We start from the raw sequence: 18,642 nt of genomic DNA on the forward strand, positions 1-18,642 counted from the left end.
TACAATAATCATAAAGCATTTTATTGTTTCTCACAGGTTAGGGGAAATATTGTTTATCAGTAACAGAAAAATCCTTACTTAACAAAACAAGTGAAAAGCACCAAAGAATCTGTTAACAACTCTGATGAATTCCAGTGTTACTAATTTACAGTTTTTCAACTATACTGTAATGTAGTACTCAAAGCTTTCATAAATACCAAATCCAGTAACTCCTGAAATGACCCATAACACTGACACTACTCCTTTAATTCTTCCTGTGTTCACACTTACATACTGATTTAGTTCATGAAAAACAAGTCTTCTCTTACAACTAAACGGATTAAGATTAAATATACAATACTATCTCTTTTTGAAATAAGATTATTCATACCTAAATAGAATAGAACATAAATGTTACTAAATAAAGAACCAAACATTCCTTGTTTTAATTTTAGATGGCTTGCAATGTTCAACAACAGCTTAAAGGCTTTTTGGTAAAGACTAAAATATAGCCTATTCTTTTATGAGAGAAATGTTCGAACAGTACCCTTGATTATACCCCTGCAAATAGGACATTTTCTTAGAGATGGGGCACACTCCTGGCATACTACCAGATGACCACAAGGAATGAACACAATAGAAACTTCTTTGTCCATACACACTTTGCAGGTTCTTTCTTCTTGTAATCTCCTCAACTGTTCTTCTAGCGACAGACCTAATAACAAAAAGAACTTTAGTGAAATTCAGTTTTCACTTTACATCTGATACAAAAAAAAGGTTAATATTTCACATTGGTTTTAAGTCTTAAATCTATTTTACCTGAAACATCTTCTGTTGGAATATACTTCATATTCTTTCCCACTGAGGAAAGAAAAGCATACAAAAATCATCATTCTATGAAGGTAAATACAAAACTGTTTAATTTTTTTTCACATACTATCCAATGAACGATACAAATATCATTACAGAAAGCTATATATTATCAAGAACTATTACATTTAGGTATATTACTTGGACAATAAAAGACACCACCTTTGGTGCAGAAGTTAAATATTTTAATTGGATTTATTCTGCTTGTCAGAAACATTAACATAATGCTAAGGATTTCTTAAAATGATTTTCCCAACAAACTCACCAAATAAGTTCTCATATAATGTAGAGTCAATTTCCTTTAGACAGTTTTTGAAGATGTTGGCTGCAGCATTTCCTTTAACTAAAATGGTATCAATCAGTTCTCTTGCTTGTAAAGGTATCTGTGTTTTTTGTTTAATAATATCATGTTCCTGTTTATTAATTACATTGGCCTTTAAAAGATTATCCAAGATAGGAAGGACACATGTCAACTGTTGAAAAAGAGCCATTCTATTCTTCCGTATTAATGACAAATCATCTTTATTTAAAAAAAGAAAGAAAAAAAATCCATTAAACTCCTCCACTACAATCATATAGTCATTAACAACTAACTCTACTGAACAGGGCTTGAAAAAGAACAAAATGACTTATTTGCATTCTAAAGTCTGTCATTTGGAAAACTTCCAGAAGATTATAAAACAATAGAGAAAATAACGGTCTCTATTTCTATAATTTTAAAGTTGAGATACTAACACATATTAGAACCCCGTTTTCTTTATTCTGTTGACAGTAAGCAGCGAATATAAAGGTAGTAAATGTTTCTCACCTCTGAATTTGTCTCACCATGGAATCACTAATACTTCTATTTACATTATATCACTTTACTTTTTTTAAGCATTTGCATATCAATTGTTTCATCTGACACATATACCCTAACAATCAAACAAGGCAAGTATTACTGCCTTCCATTTTCAGATAGAGAAAAAGACTCAGAAAAGAATGAGTGGCTTGTCCAGAATAAGCTGCAAAACCAGGTGTCTTAGACCAGTGGTTCTTTTAAACATCTTATACTCAGAAAGCAGAACTATAATTTTGCAGAGCTTCAGCTACAAAGTCAAGATAAGACTTAGGTTCCCATGCAAGCTTGGCAACTTACTGGCCAAGTTCTCTTAACATCTCCATCCATATACCTCAATCAATTTCCTTATCTGTAAAATACAAATAACAGTCTATTGGAGTTTTGAGGATTAATGTACAAAAAGAATTTAGTACAATATCTGGCACATAGTTGGCTGTTCTTTTTTTTTTAAAATAAACTGTCTACATTTATAGCAATTTTTAAATAAATTACATATGAATCAAGCTTGATTTTATTAAAAAGCAAATGTTTCTCCTTTAATCTCAAATCACATAAAATTTCATAAGTAATTTACTATTATGGAATATAAGTTGCTATGGTATTATTCATAATTCTCCCTTTTGGAGCCCCAATCACTATAAAGCTGCTTATTTTCAGACTTAAAACATTTTTTTAAAGTACACTGCTATAAGGTATAAATCTCATTAGAAATAAATTATAAAAAGAGAAGTCCAGTTTCCTTCCCCATTTACACCTTTCTAGAAATGAACAGCTCTATTCATTTTAAAAATATGAAATTTCCTTCTCTGACCACAACCTGTGCCTCACTGCTAACAAATTTGTTCTTTATTTTTTCAAAATCCCCACATCATTACCAATTCTACTAGCACAAGAGCTAGCTCTTGGTTTTGTTTATTTCCCATTCCAATCTACAGATCAGTTAGGTTATTCCAATGATGTTCTCTGATTAGCACACTTAGCTCTTTACCCCGTTCCTTATTTGACCTTTCACATATAAACCTTCCCATATCCATAATTCAAGACTATTCTGAAACATACACAAAGTTGGAGACACAAAATTAAGGTAAGTACACTGACAACAGTAATTCTACATGAGCTTAACTGCTTTATAATCCTTAAATCTTTTCACTTTCCTCAGATCCTTTCTTTTACCAGCCACTCGTACTTTCCAAATCAATATACTTAAAAGGTGGGCTGGATGTGTACTTCAGTGGTAGTGTTGTATGTTTGGCATGCATGAAGCTGTGGATTCAATTGCTAGCACCAAAACAACAATAAAAAATTAACAGAAAAGAAATTTTATGTGCCAGGCACTGTGCTCAAGTATTTTACTAGAAATATCTCATTTAATTCCTACAGTACCTCTGCGGGATAGGTACTATTACTGTCCATATTTTACAGATCAGAAAGCTGACTTACAGCTGAACGAACTGCTAACTTAGTAACTGAAAAAAAAAGCCAGAATTTAAACACAAATCTATTTCAATCCACGGGTCTTAAACATTTTGCTCCATGGCCACACAATAAGGGTGTCTTAAATTATTCCTAACTACTTTACAAGCTTAAAAAGAACAGTCTCTTACAACCCAATACTGTAATTTAAACTACATTATGCAACATTTATCTTTGTTAGCTCTTTCATCCTGTCGTTTGCATATGATTCTTCCCAGCTAATCTACATGCTCCTTGAGAACAATCACCAAGATTAGCACAATATTAGCACTGATGTTTATATGCAACAAATACTGGTTTAAGGAATATATGATTACTTGTTCTGAGAGGCTGAGACTTAAAACAATCTAGATGAATACCAAAATCAGTTCCATACCATCCTCGGGTTGGGCAGAAGGTTCTCATTAAACCCTAGGATTTCATTCTAAGTTCCCTTGTTTAGGAGATCCTTTTATGTGTATAAAAGGATCTCTTAAACAAGGGTTGGTGAGAAAAATATGTTAAGAATATTATTTGAAGGAACTTTTTTTAAAAGTAGAAGTAATATCTGCAGCCAATTTTAAAATCTTGCCTTTAAAAATGATTAAAATTTGTTATGTATGAAGAAGAAATGTAATATTGCTCAAGAAAAGAGCTTTTGTTAAAAATTCTGATTAGTATAACTTAGAGAATCTTAACAGGAAATAATCATACAGAAAAATGCCATAGTCAGTGGTTCTCAAGTAGAAGCAACTGAGAGAGGTAGTAGAGAAGATATAGTTTAGAAACGCCTAAGAATTGTTACCAGCAGTAAGTGGGTACGAGAAAAGGATGCTGTCCTGCAACATGAGACAGTAACTTCACTGAAAAATAATGTAGATAATTAACATTCCAAAATACCTGATGCCATTTCTTCAGCTTGTCTTTCCTTCTCCTCTTCTCTTCTTTCATCTTCAGCATCAAGAAGTGCTGATACAATATCATTAACTGTTTTATAATTCTCTCCAGTGGTTAGGATTTTACTTTGAACTGTCTGTTTTACCAGACTTCTACTAAAGCCCATTTCCAAAGCAGATTTAACCACAGGTGTATTCATCATGACTGCATCTTCTGAAGAACTTTCTCCAGGTCCCAAATGAACAACTATTAGAAAAGACATTTGCTAATATTAAATTCCACATAAGGTATTAAATTCCATAAACTATGGGGGAAAAAATGACTATGACATAACCTTTATTCTCACATCCTGGTCAGGAAGATGAATTATATGCATCAATTTACCTATAACTCTATTAAAAATCTGAACTCGATAATGGCTAATTAATATGGTATACCTTTTAAAAATACCACTTACCAGACTACAACCTAGACCTATTTAATGAAGGACTCTCTAGGAAAAAAGGCTGAAGAATTTGAATTTTTCTTTTTTGTTTTCTTCCAGTATGGAGGATTGAATCCAGGGGTGCTCTACCACTTTATCACACCCCCAGCCCTTTTTTATTTGAGAGAGGGTCTGGTTAAGTTGCTCAGGTTGGCCTCAAATTTGCAATCCTCCTGCTTCAGCCTTCTGAGTCACTGGGATTACAGGCCTCTGCCACCATACCTGAGAAAGGAATTTTACGGTTTAAAAATTCACCCAAATGATTCTCATATATATTCATTTTTGGAAAACAATATGCTATAAAAACAAAAGTGAAAAATTATCTCCAGGCACTTGCCAAGTATGCATGAGGCCCTGCATTCAACCCTAAGCATCCCCCCACCAAAAAAAAAAAGAGTATTCATAGGAAGAATGAAAAGAAACTATCCAGCTTGTGGATAGCTGGAACCAAATAATATAAAATGAAAAAGTATAATAAAATAGAAGACTGGTTCACCCAAAAATGTATGTAAAGTAGTAATAAAAAATGTGGTTAAAATAGTAAGCAAGTAATATGGTTTTATATAGAAACAGATTCTCTGAAAGAAAAAAAATAAGTGATTAAAAAAGAAAGTAGGAGGCAGGAGGCCATTTAGAGAGGGTAGTTGGGGAAGCATTTTCTGGTAACAGGGTAAATGCTAGTTCATATGGCATTTTGTGAAATTACAGCCATACTTCTTAAAGAAACTTTACTGCCATCTGCTGGAAAATTGTTCCAATAAACATAAAACATACATTGTCAAAAAAGCATTCTGAACAACTTTGTTCAAATCCATATGGAATCCCTATCTGAAGAAAACACTTCAAAACAAAGACTTGATCCCCAGCACCATAAAAACAAAACCAAAGACCTGAATGATAGGAAAGAGTGAGCTACTGGAATACCTGAAAAGAAGTCTCTCAACAGAATCAAGTGCAAAAGCCTTAAAACAAGGGAAAAGCTTGACATGGTCAAGAAAGGGAAGGTGGTAGAAGATCACAGAGGACAATGCCCAGATGATATAGAGGCCCATAAGAAATTTAGCTTTTGTTTTTTTTCTAAGTTTGTTAGAATATTCTAGGAGGGCTTTAAGCTGAGGATTGATAAAATTGTTTTGTTTTCAAAAAGTGACTCTGGTTGCTTTGTGGAAAATAAGGTAAAATGAATAACAGGAAAAACTATTAAAATATTATGACAGATGATGATATTATGGATTAGGTTGATAGTGGCAGAGATGGTTACAAAGCAGTCATATTTGGAATATGTTGTGAAGACAGAAATAAGGACTCCTAATAGATTAAATACACAAACTAAGAACTTTTAACCTTAGCAAATACCATTAAGTACAATTAACTGAGATGGGGAAGACCAGAAAAGAAGCAAATCTGAGGAATAAAGGATGAGGAGAAATGTTTGCTTTGCAATATTAACTCTGATACACCTTATAAGATGGGAAGTATTTTTGCAATTTAAACAGATGGTTGAACATTATAGGCTGGAGCTAGGAAAAAGAAAGAAATTGGGGCTAAACAGGAAGGGTACTATGTCATTTAGAAATGAGAAAAAGCAAGCAGCAAAGAAAACTGTTCATGATCAATGAAGAAAATAGGAGAAAACCAAGAGTCTAATATCAAGGAAGCTAAGAAAGAGGATATGTTAAGGAGGGCAAAGCACAGGCACAGGGCGGATACAGGCTTAGGTCCTGCTATGTGGGCAGAGTATGTGGAATGTTACAAGGGGCAGCAGGATGCAAAAACAAAAACAGGAAGGAAAAAAATAGGATAAAGCATTCAACTACATCAAAAGCTAACTAACAGATCATAACTTGCTAACAGCAGTTCTCTGTGATTATGACAAAGGCAAATCACTACCAAAGCAACATCATAACAGAATCCAGAGAATGAGGCCAGCACAGTGGTGCATGTCTGTAAGCCCAGTGACACGAGAAGCCGAGGCAAGAGGATTGCAAGTTTAAGGCCAGCCTTAGCAATTTAGTGAGGCCCTGTCTCAAAATAAAAAATAAAAAGGGCTGGGGAATGCAGCGTAGTGGTAAAAGTACCCTGGGTTCAATCCCCCAGTACTGGTAGGAAGGGGGAAGAATCCAGAGAATAAGGAAAAGGGTCAGTCTTAGATTAAGGACAAGAACAATTCATATTTTATAGAAGAACAGAAAGAAAAATATAGATATATAATGTAGATTGGTGGCTCTGTTTGTGAGATAGCCATTTTGAAGACTGGCAAAGTGATTTTTATTAGGGAACTGCAGCAAGATTGCAGGGCAGTCCACTTGACAGCTGTGTTTACAAATTTTAAATAACAATGAGTACCATGACTTATCTGATCTCTCCCAGCTCCATTACAGGAGACAGTTACCATGTACCAAGATACTCTTTCTGTTCAAATGTTACCTAATCCTTTATCTAGTCCTTCTAAGTCAGTTTCTAGTACTCACATATCTTGGTCACTTTTCTCTGTTTCAGTTACAAATCTGCAAATTCCCCTTGAAATGTTGTGCGAAGAACAGAGTGCACCCCTTTGCAGATGTGAGTAGTACATAAAACGGTATACTATTTTAATAATTTTGGACACATAATGTATGTACATATATACATTTAAATACTAACAGATATGGCTAAAATTAAGTTCTAATTCAAAGATATCCTTGCACTGAAATATTATATATCTGACTTTAATACCTAACATCTAACTTGATTCTTACTTCAAATGTAAACTGGGCCATTTCTAAATCATGGTAGTCACAACAATCTTTTCCTCTTCCGAGGACATATCTGTACCTCTCACTTGACCTTGCTTTGAGCTGTTTTTTATTGTTGTTGTTTGCATGTGTCTTGTCTCCCAGTTGGAATTATCAGTACTTTAAATACTGGAAAACTTTCTATAATCCTTTAATATGTCATGAATCTTAGTATGTACATAATATTTGTTAATTTCCCAGCATTTTTCCCTGCGGCTTCAGAAACATCCCCTTGTTCTTTTCTTTTTAAAACATATTTTCATTCCTAACATTCTTATAAACATTCTCATTCTATATATGAAATGCTTTCACACATACTTGGTTCAGCATTTTCTTCTCCAGTAGTATCTGAAGTTGACAACAGCTATGAAACAGGAGAAAAGTTAAAAGGTAAAATCAGTAATCTCAAAACAATCTGAACAGTAGCACTACAATAAGTTTACTTTAAATAAATGTATATGCTCTTTTGAAAACCAGGTAATTCACATACTTCACTTTGCTTTGTTTTACCATAATTATGTATCCTTCCTTAAACTTCACTCAATTCCAAATTAGAATTCAAGTATTTTTCCCACTTCAGGAGTAAGAAGATATAGTAATGTTTTCTCATTCTATTTGGACCGTAAGGTTTGAACTGGATTACTATCAAAAGATCTCAACCTCTAACAAGTTATTTTTCTGTTTATTTCCTGGAAAAAAATAAAGCCACTAAAATCCTTCTTCAACCCCATTGCAAATTTATTCAGTGGTAGGATGAAAATTTAAAAAAAAAACTAAAAACAATATTTTTTAAAGAGCCCTGAACAAACACATTGGTAACAAAATTAAATACCAGGTGTTATTAGTACAGACATAAACTATGTAACTAGAATTAATAAGCAAATAGAAGTAAATATCACTTCTAATATTTCTGTAATTATCACATAGCAGAATTCAATGTTATTAATTTTAGAAATATATCTACCTGTTCAAGAAGATGAGGATATCTAGCTTGAATCTCATCAACAAACTCTTGCCCTTTCATTCGTATCAAGAACTCACACCTAAAACATAAGAAAAATATGTTTAAATATTGTTTCATACCAAAAGCATAATCTGATTATTCTAGAAAAGTAGCTTTCAAACCTATTTGGTAACAACTCATAGCAAAAACATTTAAAGAAACAATATTATCATAAAACATACACAATTCTTAATATGTGATATATTCTGATATTTTCTATCATTCAATTAACACACCAGAGATATCAACCTAGAAAGGAGCATAAGCTGAAAAACTGTTAAACACAACTTACTTATCAAGCTTAACAGTATTACAGAAATTGTAAATCAGTATTCCTAAAATTTTATCTTTCATATTATATTAACTGCTAAACTTTCGATAACGTTTACTCTTCAATTATATTTGAGGCACAATCTACCATATTCCCTCTGGAAAACATAAAATCAAATATTTTCATCTACATACACTGTGTTTCTCAAACACTTGTCTTTAAATTACTACAGCTTCTCAAAGTTGTTCCAGGAAGCAGTTCATTTAACATCTACTACCATTCTATTTCTTTTTTAAACAAATGGTGTTAAATAACTGGATATCCATATGCCAAAAAACCCTACTTTGACTGATGCTCATATAATATGCAAAAATAAACTAAAAATAGATCAAGTTTCTAAATGAAAGACCTAAAACAATAAAACTTCTAGTAGAAAACAGAAAAACCCCAGCATGAAAAAAAAGAAAAAAAATTAATAAAAGATCAAAAACATAATCCATAAGAAACAAATTGAAAAAATGACACCAACAAAATTAAAAGCATCTGCTCTTCAAAAGCCACTGTTAAATAAATGAAAAGGTTTTATTATTTTAATCTGCCCAAGAGAGTAGAATTGGTGCCAAGAGAGATGCTACTGGCCATGATACTTCCCATGAGAAAAAGAAATCCAGTCTCCAGCAACTTTGCCACCAAAGACCCAAACAACCCTTGCTGCTTCCTTGGATACAGGATCCTTTCACTCCTCACTCATAATGACTTCAGCTAACAGAGTCATATAGAGACTATGCCACTAGGCATCCTACAGAGTCAAAGCTATCACACTCACCCTAGATAAAGATATTTCCTCAACAAAATCAGTACAGAAAGTCTACAAGAGTTAATTGTGCCAATAAACACACAGGACATGGGGCTGGGGTTGTGGTTCAGCGGTAGAGCACTTGCCTAGCATGTGTGAGGTACTGGGTTCAATCCTCAGCACCACATAAAAATAAATAAATAAAATAAAGGTATTGTGGCCAATCCAACTAAGAAAAAAAATTAAAACAAAAACAAACAAACAAAAAAACACACAGGACACATGCAAGGCTACTCCCCACTAAAAAAAGTTATAATTAAAAAAAAAAATGAGGATGGGTGCAGTGGCGCACGCCTGTTATACCAATGGCTCAGGAGGCTGAGGAAGGGGGATCACAAGTTCAAAGCAAAATGGGCAAAAAGATTAGAGAAGAGCTGAAAACTTCCCAAATCTAGGGAGACAGATGGATGTCCAGGCACAGGGAGTTCAGAAGTCCCCATACACATTCTACCCAAAGAGGACTGGGGCATGTTAAAATAAACTGTCAAAAATCAAAAATGAAGTGAGAACTGTTTTTTTGGTAGAGGTGAGATCTTACTATGTTGCCCAGGCTGGCCTTGAACTCCTGGACTCAAGCAATTCTCCTGCCTCAGCCTCCAACACCTGGAACTATAGGGGAATGCCACCATGTCAAGCTAAAAGAGAGGATTTTAAAAGCAGCAAGGGAACAGATAGGCATTTCATACAAGGGAACCCCAAAAGGCTACCAGCAGATTTCTAAGCAGAAACTCTGAAGGTCAAGAAAGAGTTCAAGGATATATTTAAAGTGTTTGGAAATAAAAACTTACAAATCAAGACTTTACCTGGCAAATGTCTGTTTCAAAAACATGAAAGAGACATACAATTTACCAGACAAAAAAGCTGAGGGAATTCATACCACTAAATCTGCCTTACAAGGAATACTAGAGGGTTAAGGATATAGTTCAATTATAGGTAATGTACTTAGCATGCATGAGGCTGTGGGTTTGATGACCAGCACCACAAAAAATAGAGAGGGAGGAAAAAAAGGCAAAACAAAACAAAACCAATGGTTTAAGAAATGTCCAAGAGTTCAAGCAGAAATAAAAGGATACTAATTAGTAACGTGTAAGCACATGAAAGTTTAAAATTTACTGGTAAAGATAAATATGCAGGGCTGGGTTGTAGCTCAGTGGTAGAGTGCTTGTCCCACATGGGTGAGGCACTGAGTTCAAGCCTCAGCACCACATAAAAATAAATCAATAAAATAAAGATATTGTGTCCACCTACAACTAAAAATATATATATTAAAAAAAGATAAATAATGCAATAAAATTCTGAATACTCAAAATGTGTAATGACTATATATAAGTCACTTTAATATATAACGGTCAAAAAGAAAAAAGGGGCTGGGAGTATGGCTGTGATAGAGTGCTTGCCCAGCAAGCACAAAGCCCAAAGTTATTTATATAAATAAACATATATGTATATATAAATAACTATAGCTACAATAGCTTGTTAATGGATATGTAATAAAGAAAGATGTAATACTATCAAAACCATAAAACGTTAAGGGGGAGGAGGTAGAGCAAAAGGGGAGAATTTTTGTATGCAACTGAAATTAAACTGTTGGTTTATAATAGACTGTTATGTTTATAACATGTTCTACATAAGTCTCGTCTCACAGCAACCACAAGGCAAAAACCTACAGTTGGTAACAAAAGATGCAGAGTTAGAAAACAAAGCACACGTGGAATATCATCAAATCACAAAGAAAGACAGCAACAGAGAAATAAAAGAACTACCAGTCAGAGAACAATTAGCAAAATGGCAATAGTAAGTCCTTACATACTGACAATTAGTTTAAATGTAAATGGATTAAAATCTTCAATCGAAACACACACAGTAGCTGAGTGGATAAAAATCTACAACAGACTCAGTTTACCTGTAAGAACACACAATTTGGAAGTAAAGGTAGAAAAAAAATTCTATGCAAATAAAAATCAAAAGAAAGCAGGGATAGTTATATTTAAACTGTAACATGAGACAAAGGTCTTAACAGAAATAGATACCAATATAACAACAGTAGGAGATTTTAATACCATACTCGCAAAAATGGATAGATCCTCCAGAGAGAAAAATCAGTAAGCAAATGTTGGACTTGAACTACACATCAGACCAAACAGAACCAAATAGACATACAGAGGGCTTCACCCAACAGCAAAAGAATCTACATTCTTCTCAACCACACAAAGAAAATTCTCCAGGACAGATCATAAGTTAGATTACAAAACAAGTCACAACAAATTCAAGATGACTAAAATCATTTCAAGTATCTTTACAGATCATACTAGTATGAAATAATCAATAAGAGGACAAAAGCCAGTACACTTTGTACCTCAACAACCAATGGATCAAAGAAGAAATGGAAAAAAATTTTAAATCTTGACAAAAACAAAAATTCAAATATAACATACCAAAATTCATAGGATTCACTAAAAAAGCAGTTCTAAAATAAATACCCATATTAAAAAAAAAAACAACACTTAACCCTGTATCTCGAAGAACTAGAAAAAGAATCAGATCAAAATTAACAGATGAAAGGAGATAAAAAAGATCAGAATAAAAATAAACAGACTATTTTAAAAATAATAGAAAACAAAAGATGGGTGTTTTGAGAAGATAAACAAAATCAACAAAGCTTTAGCTAAACTAAGAAAAAAAGAGAGACGACCCAAACAAAATCAGAAAGAGGAGACATCACAACTGCTATCACAGAAACATAAAAACTCATAAGAAACTGCTATGAACTGCTATACAACAAAAAACTGGACAATCAAGAAATGGGCAAATTTCTAGAAACTATAACCTACCATGATTAAAATCATGAAGTAGAAATGTGAATGCATCTATAACTAGTAAAGAGATTAAGTCAATAATCAAAAATCTGTTCATGAGAACACTGAAGTTCTACTCAGCAAATTTATGGGTTGATGGAAATGTTCTATATGTTCTAACTGCAGTACTAATTATATGGCTCAGTGCATTAAAACTCATAAAGTGAACTATATGTAAATTACAACTCAACAAACCTTTTTTAAAAATAAACAAAAATTTCCTTCCCCTTTAAAACGGAATACTCTGAAAAGTATTAGCCACACACTAGAAGTTAGTAGAGAACATATAAACACACTAAAGATTCAAGTTCATCACGTAGACGACACAGCTAGTTGTCTTATATGCCTGACCTTCATATAACTTTATTTTTACTGTTGAACTGATTACTGTATATTTCTAATAGTTAAAGACATGAAGTATAATAAACCCTGCTGCCCCATATTTCTCCCTTCTCCAATAAACTCCATGAAGGTAGAAATTTGTCTGATACATCTCTGGCATCTAAAATAGTTCTAAACAGTACCTAAATATTTGACAAATGAGTAAGTGAACTGTGCTAAACCACAGTGATAATAATTATCCATTGTGGTTTTTCATTTACTGAGAGTAAAGATTATTCACAACTAAAACCTGTTGTTTTCAGGAAAGTATTTACCAAAAAGCACTCCCAAGTCTTCTCCTTTGCTAGCCATTTAAAACTAAACACAATATACAAATTTAAGAATTTCGTTTTGCTTTACAAAGCACAAAATGTAGCAATTCAAACACTGAAATTTGAAAGCAATTTTTGATATTGTAATATCAGTAAATTTCAAATTAAAGTGTTTTGTCTTACATTATAATTTTAACTATCATTTTTCAGAGTAAAAAAATCAAAATTTACATCATATATAATGAATAGTGATGATACAAAGTACAATTTTTAACAATGTACTGATGCATAATCAAATATTTCTTTCTTTTTTTGGTACCATGGCAGACTATCCAGGGCCTTGAGCATGCTAGGCAAGAGTTCCACCACTGAGCTATATGTACAGCCCTCAACTTCTTTTTCATCAGGTATCAGACAAAAATGACAAAAAGGATAATTTGCTGAAATGTTGCAAGATATTCTTCATTAGTGTGAAACGCATTCACAGGTGAAAACATTATCTATATCACATGATTCCACTTACAGGTGGTACCTAGAATAGTCAAATTTATAAAGACAGAAAGAAGTTGCCAGCAGGTAACTGGCAGGAGTAGGAGATAATGAGGTGTCAGTATATAAGGAGTACTGTTGTGATTTGGATGAAAGGTCCCCCAAAATTCATGTTAGGCATGTTCAAAGGCAAAAAACTGGGATTATGAGAGTTCTGACCTCGTAAGTGGATTAATCCATTTGTTTAATAATCTGAATAGACTCCTGGGTAGTAACTATGGACAGTAAGCATAGCTAAAGGAAGTATGTCACTGTAGCTCGCTCGTGCTCTATCAAATGAGTCACAAAAATAAGTTAAATTATATCCAGAGTGCATGGCTTCTTACTAAAGAAGAAAAGTACAAAAAAAGATTAAACATTTTAATTTGGTCTTTTGAAAGACTAATCACCCATGATGAGGCTTTGTTATATATAAAAGTAAACTTAATCAAGCCCCGAGTTTTATGTAGGAATGCATATTCAAAACACATTGACAGAAACTTGGGCTAACGCTCAGTGGTAAGAGTGTAAACCTAGCATGTTCAAGGACCCTGTATCCCAGCAATGAAAAGGGAGGAAAAAATATATATATATATTACCTTGGAAACCATTTGGCATGTTCTACCCATGGATCATCTCCAGATTCCCAACATCTCAAGCCACCATCACAACAAAAGCATTTGACATCATCATTGCGATCTAAATGGAAAAAAAGGACCAAAAATCGACTATACACATGTTCTAACACATAAGTAAAAACAAATTAGGGGAAAAAAATTAGAAAAGCATATAGCTATTTTTTTCTTACCCACGTAATAAAATCCAGCACTCGCAAGCTGCTCAGGCTGAACTGGAACACTAGCTGGCCAGTACATAAATGTTCTCATTCGAGCTGTGTGTGTCTGCATGCTCAGATTTGAAATACTAAACCTCAGTGTTTCTAGAGAATTTTCCAAAAACGGACAGTTGGGAAAATGTCTCCTGTGTTCTGACATAGCATCATCCTTTGGTTCCCAGTTACTTAGCTTCCCGCCACAGGCAAAGCAGGCTACCCTATCTCCAGGTCCTACATAGTAAAAGCCAGCTCTCGCCAATTCCAATGGTGACAAAAAGGTTAAGGGCCACATATTATAAGTAAGAAATCTGGCTTCTTCAGTACTCATTGCATATCTATAGGGGTTAGTCCTCAAAGGAGAGAAGTCTTCCACAGCTCTAGAATTAAGAGGATTCGGTGAAAGGCAGGAAACAGAATCGCTGAATGAGCCACTCCGTTCCAAACTAGGAGATAATGAATGTGCAAAATGGTTTCTCAATGGAGAGGTATTCTTAGAGGTGGCTTGCAGACTAGCTGAAACCAGATTCTGAATAAAGCTGCAGCTAGGATATAGCTGTTTATGCTTTTCAATAGGACTGTCTCCTTGTTTCCAATTATCCAGCATCAGGCCACAAGAGAAACATCTAACTTTGTCATTCACGCCAGTGTAATAAAAACCAGCACGAGCAAGACTCCTTTCTGAAACAGGAACACCGATGGGGAAAGTTGAATATGTAGACATTCTGTAGAGCTCACATGAAAAATCATACTTCATTGTTTGTTTGTTGTTATTTGTCCAATTTGACAAGATTGTGCTGTCTTCCATTATACTCCTTATTTTTTGATGCAAGGGATCTTGGATAACTCTTTGGAGGTAGTTTTGTGCATGAGTAGAAAGAAGTACTTTTTGATGACTAAAACTTTCACATACAATTTCTTGTCACTTTTTACCACAAAAAGAAATCAAAGACTTCTATTTAGTTGAACCACCATAACTTCTTTTACTAGATTTATATTTCTCCTAAATTACCAAGATACTTATGAGTACTTTGGGATTCTATTAACACTTTTAAGTAACCACGCTTTTTGCTCACAATTTGGTATAATAACTGACTTAAAGGCCTGAAAAAAGTTTACACACTTCTAAAGGTATTAAAACTATTTTTCAAAGAAGTTTATATTCTCAAAATTCTAAGTAACTATAGAATACATAAATTATGTTTTTTAATTTGCTTTTGGTTACAAGCTATAAAGTCTAGATATAAGGACAATTACTGTTTATGCCACAAAAGTAAAGTTAAATTTAGGCTTTTTTCCCCTTTACAAGCACTTTACTGTGAAATCCAAAATAATCCCATCTTATTCTAGCAAATAAGTAATTAAAATTTTCAAACGGTCACATTATTTAAAAGCTAACTGCACACAACTTATCACAGAATTGACTTAAGTGGGTTATGTTAGCTTCAGCCAACAACTTTTGGGGAAGTCAACACCCAAAGCCTTATTGTATCCCACACCTGTTATAAGAGATGTCAAATGAATATTGTTTAAAGCTCACTGTTAACTCCTCTACCTTTGCTAAACATTATCTATTTTGTTTCTATTTCCTGCAGTATCACGTTGTCTTTCTTCTTAACTCTGCATTTCTCTTTATTATACCTGGTCAACTGACGGTATTTTCTCCATAAAATCAGCCATAAAATTTCCACAACACACACTTTCTATATTGCATTAAAAATTTTAAATAAACTGATTTTCATTTAAGGACCATTCAGATATGGTATCAGTCATGATAAATGAGGAATCAATTTATCAAGACAGCTCTTTTGTTATCACAAATGCCTAACACTATATTACTAATAGAATTAATGTTTACACAGAATGTACCAGAATTTACTAGCTTTCTTTATGAAAACTATATATTAAAAATGTGATTCATACACAAAATTACACTCCATAAAATTCAAACTTTATCCCTTTATAAAGCTTTGCACTTTCCATAATGAGATTCATTTCTGCAGGGGAAAAAAATGAATAGGGGGGAACTCTTCAGGGCTGTACATCTGAAAAGAACAAAAAAAAAAGGTATTTTAGAAAACTATAATTGCATGGCACATAGAACTTAGACACTCTTCAATTTATTCAGTAAAGTCTAAGAATGATCTATGCTTTATATAATACATCTGAATTCCAGCAATTTGTCACCAAAACTTTCCAATTAGAAAAGCTCTTGTATAGATACATGCAATATACCCCACACCATGAACTAGACATCTTTTTAAATGTACAATTTTAAAGACAGAAGCACATTTTCCTAACAGAAAAACATTTTGTCCTTGGTCTCCCTCCCTTTTCATAAAGATAATATCTCTGGCACTTTGTTGGAGACAAAACGGAACAGTGTTGAAAAATAAGAGATACCACTACACCTGTTTAGTGACAGCACAGAAAAAAGTCAGACATTATTTTTCAATGCCCAGTCACTGCCTAGCCCACTCAGTGTAAAAGGCATCAGGAGGAGCTCATTAACCTAATAAATCCTGAAACACTAACATTGCCTCGCAATTCCAAAGGAACAACCACAGAAAGCAACTCAAAAACAAAAAATGCAATCATCTGTAACACACTGGCCTTGGCCATATGACCACTTATAAAACTGTCTTAATTCCATCAGGTCGTGTGTGTGTGCGTGTGTGTATGAAAATTTCCCTTTTTGAGGTACTGGGGATGGAACCCAGACCTCCTTCATGCTAGGCAAGCGCTCCACCCCTGAGCTACATTCTTGATCCTTTCTCATATTCTAAGTTATAGATTTTTATTTACACAGAGCCGTATTGATTTTGCTCTCTTTATGCAAAATGTAGCTGGGCGGGGCATAGACTGGAAGGGAAAACAAAAGAAACTATGGGATTTACCCATTAATTTCCCCCGAGTTATTTCTCAGAACCCAGAATATGATTACTTAGGTGACAGAGCACAGTTACAACTATCTGAAATATGATATCTCGCCGCCATACAACTGTCTTCAAAATATTAAATACTGAGGGCCAAGTTTAAAATCTTGCAAAAATTCTTACAGAAAACACTTTGGTCAAAGTCCAAGGGCTCAGTCAGCTTGAAAACAAGTCATTTAAAAATATATCCCTTTCGACTGCAAGTCTTGCAACTGAGGTTTCCGGAAAAAAAAGCTACAGCGAGATTAGAAAGAGTGCCCTAAGCGACCCTCGACGTTTGGGGGAGCGGCCCCAGGCCCAGCTTTCCACCCGGCCGCACCTTCGGGGCAGTGGGTCCCCGCCGGCCCCGAAAGGGGTGCACTCACCACAGTACCAGCGCTGAAAGCACAAAAGCAGGGCGGCTGCTAGAAGACCTCCTCACACCAGGAAAGCAACTGCGTCTAAGAGAAACAGAGACGGGTAACGACTACCTCCGCGGCGTTCTGCCGTTCCCAAAACCCAAACCCCAGCTGGGCCAACGCTGACGCACGGTGACGTCAGTACGTCCTGCCGTGGGACGTGAATCACGTGCCGCGCAAGTACGTGAAGTCTACGGCACGGGAGCTGGGTGAAGCCCACGTTCTGTTTCCGGAAGAGGAACAACCCGGAAGGATGTTTGCGGGCGGGGTGCTGTGTGTTTACCCTGCTGGACTTAACGGCCGGTTGGCGCGGGAAGGCGGCAGTCCGCAACGACTTAGTGTTTCGGTTTTGAACCTGGCGATACATCTTTAACGTTCCCCCTTCTGTGTCCTAACAGTATTGTGAGGGAAACGTGCGCGCCGGGAGCGTTGCGTTTGAATCTTGAGAAACTCTGAGGGAATACTATTGCCCCGGAAGTTTCACGACCTTCCCGCGGGCTGCCTGGGTACGTGGATCCTTCCAGCCCCGGGCAAAACTGCCACGGTGTGAAGCCTCCTTTGGTCTAAGGTGACCAAGTGCACGGATGAGTCCGTCTTAGTGAATTTTTTCCCTTTTTTTTCAATAAAGTAAATTATTCGAACCGTTTTTCTGAGCTCAGTGCATCTACATAGCATCAGCTTGCCGCAGCCGCCTGTGTAAGTTGAAAATGACAGCAGCAGCAGATTAATTTAGACTTGGTGCATTTTATCATCGATCACATTTTGTTTACTTTTAAAGTTTTGGTTTTCTGTATTATGTGAAAAGTGTCTTTATTTTCAAAACTAATCTCTAGCAACATGAAATAGTTCTCACACTCAACATTTTTCGAATATTTGGATAAAATGGTGTATATATACTCGTGGAACCACAGAAGAAGCCATTATCAAAACCCCTTTTAAATAGTTAAGTGACAGAAAATAGTAAGTGAAAAAAAAAAAAAAACCTAACCTTGGCTTAACCTTTTCTAGCAGTG

General features: G+C 34.7%; 1 protein-coding gene and 1 long non-coding RNA gene across 2 annotated transcripts in view; one reads left to right on the forward strand and one right to left on the reverse strand.

The window, feature by feature from the left end:
- Birc2 (baculoviral IAP repeat containing 2) lies at positions 1-17,764 on the reverse strand. The gene is made up of 9 exons (XM_015489947.2): positions 17,597-17,764; positions 14,272-16,340; positions 14,063-14,162; positions 8,262-8,340; positions 7,616-7,661; positions 4,043-4,285; positions 1,115-1,369; positions 799-840; positions 1-694 (listed from the first exon to the last, which is right to left on the reverse strand). Exons 2-9 carry the CDS (start codon positions 15,101-15,103, stop codon positions 501-503), a joined length of 1,791 nt encoding a protein of 596 aa, XP_015345433.1. The 5' UTR covers positions 15,104-16,340; positions 17,597-17,764; the 3' UTR covers positions 1-500.
- Positions 17,641-18,642, forward strand: part of LOC125613917 — a 12,186-nt gene continuing 11,184 nt past the window's right edge. Inside the window, exon 1 of the long non-coding RNA XR_007344506.1 lies at positions 17,641-17,761. This is a non-coding gene — a long non-coding RNA (uncharacterized LOC125613917). The remainder of the gene's footprint in view (positions 17,762-18,642) is intronic.

Source organism: Marmota marmota, unplaced genomic scaffold (genome assembly GCF_001458135.2).
Source record: "Marmota marmota marmota unplaced genomic scaffold, marMar, whole genome shotgun sequence".
NCBI classification, from domain to species: domain Eukaryota; kingdom Metazoa; phylum Chordata; class Mammalia; order Rodentia; family Sciuridae; genus Marmota; species Marmota marmota.

What these genes read in the sequence shown, in the direction of transcription:
- Birc2 (XM_015489947.2), bottom strand. Translation starts at nt 15,103, where the DNA reads ATGGAAGACAGCACAATCTTGTCAAATTGGACAAATAACAACAAACAA. An exon ending in ATTATATGAGAACTTATTTG is followed by an intron (nt 841 to 1,114) that starts GTGAGTTTGTTG and finishes TTCTTTCCTCAG; the next exon opens with TGGGAAAGAATATGAAGTAT. An exon ending in TCCAACAGAAGATGTTTCAG is followed by an intron (nt 695 to 798) that starts GTAAAATAGATT and finishes TTTTGTTATTAG; the next exon opens with GTCTGTCGCTAGAAGAACAG.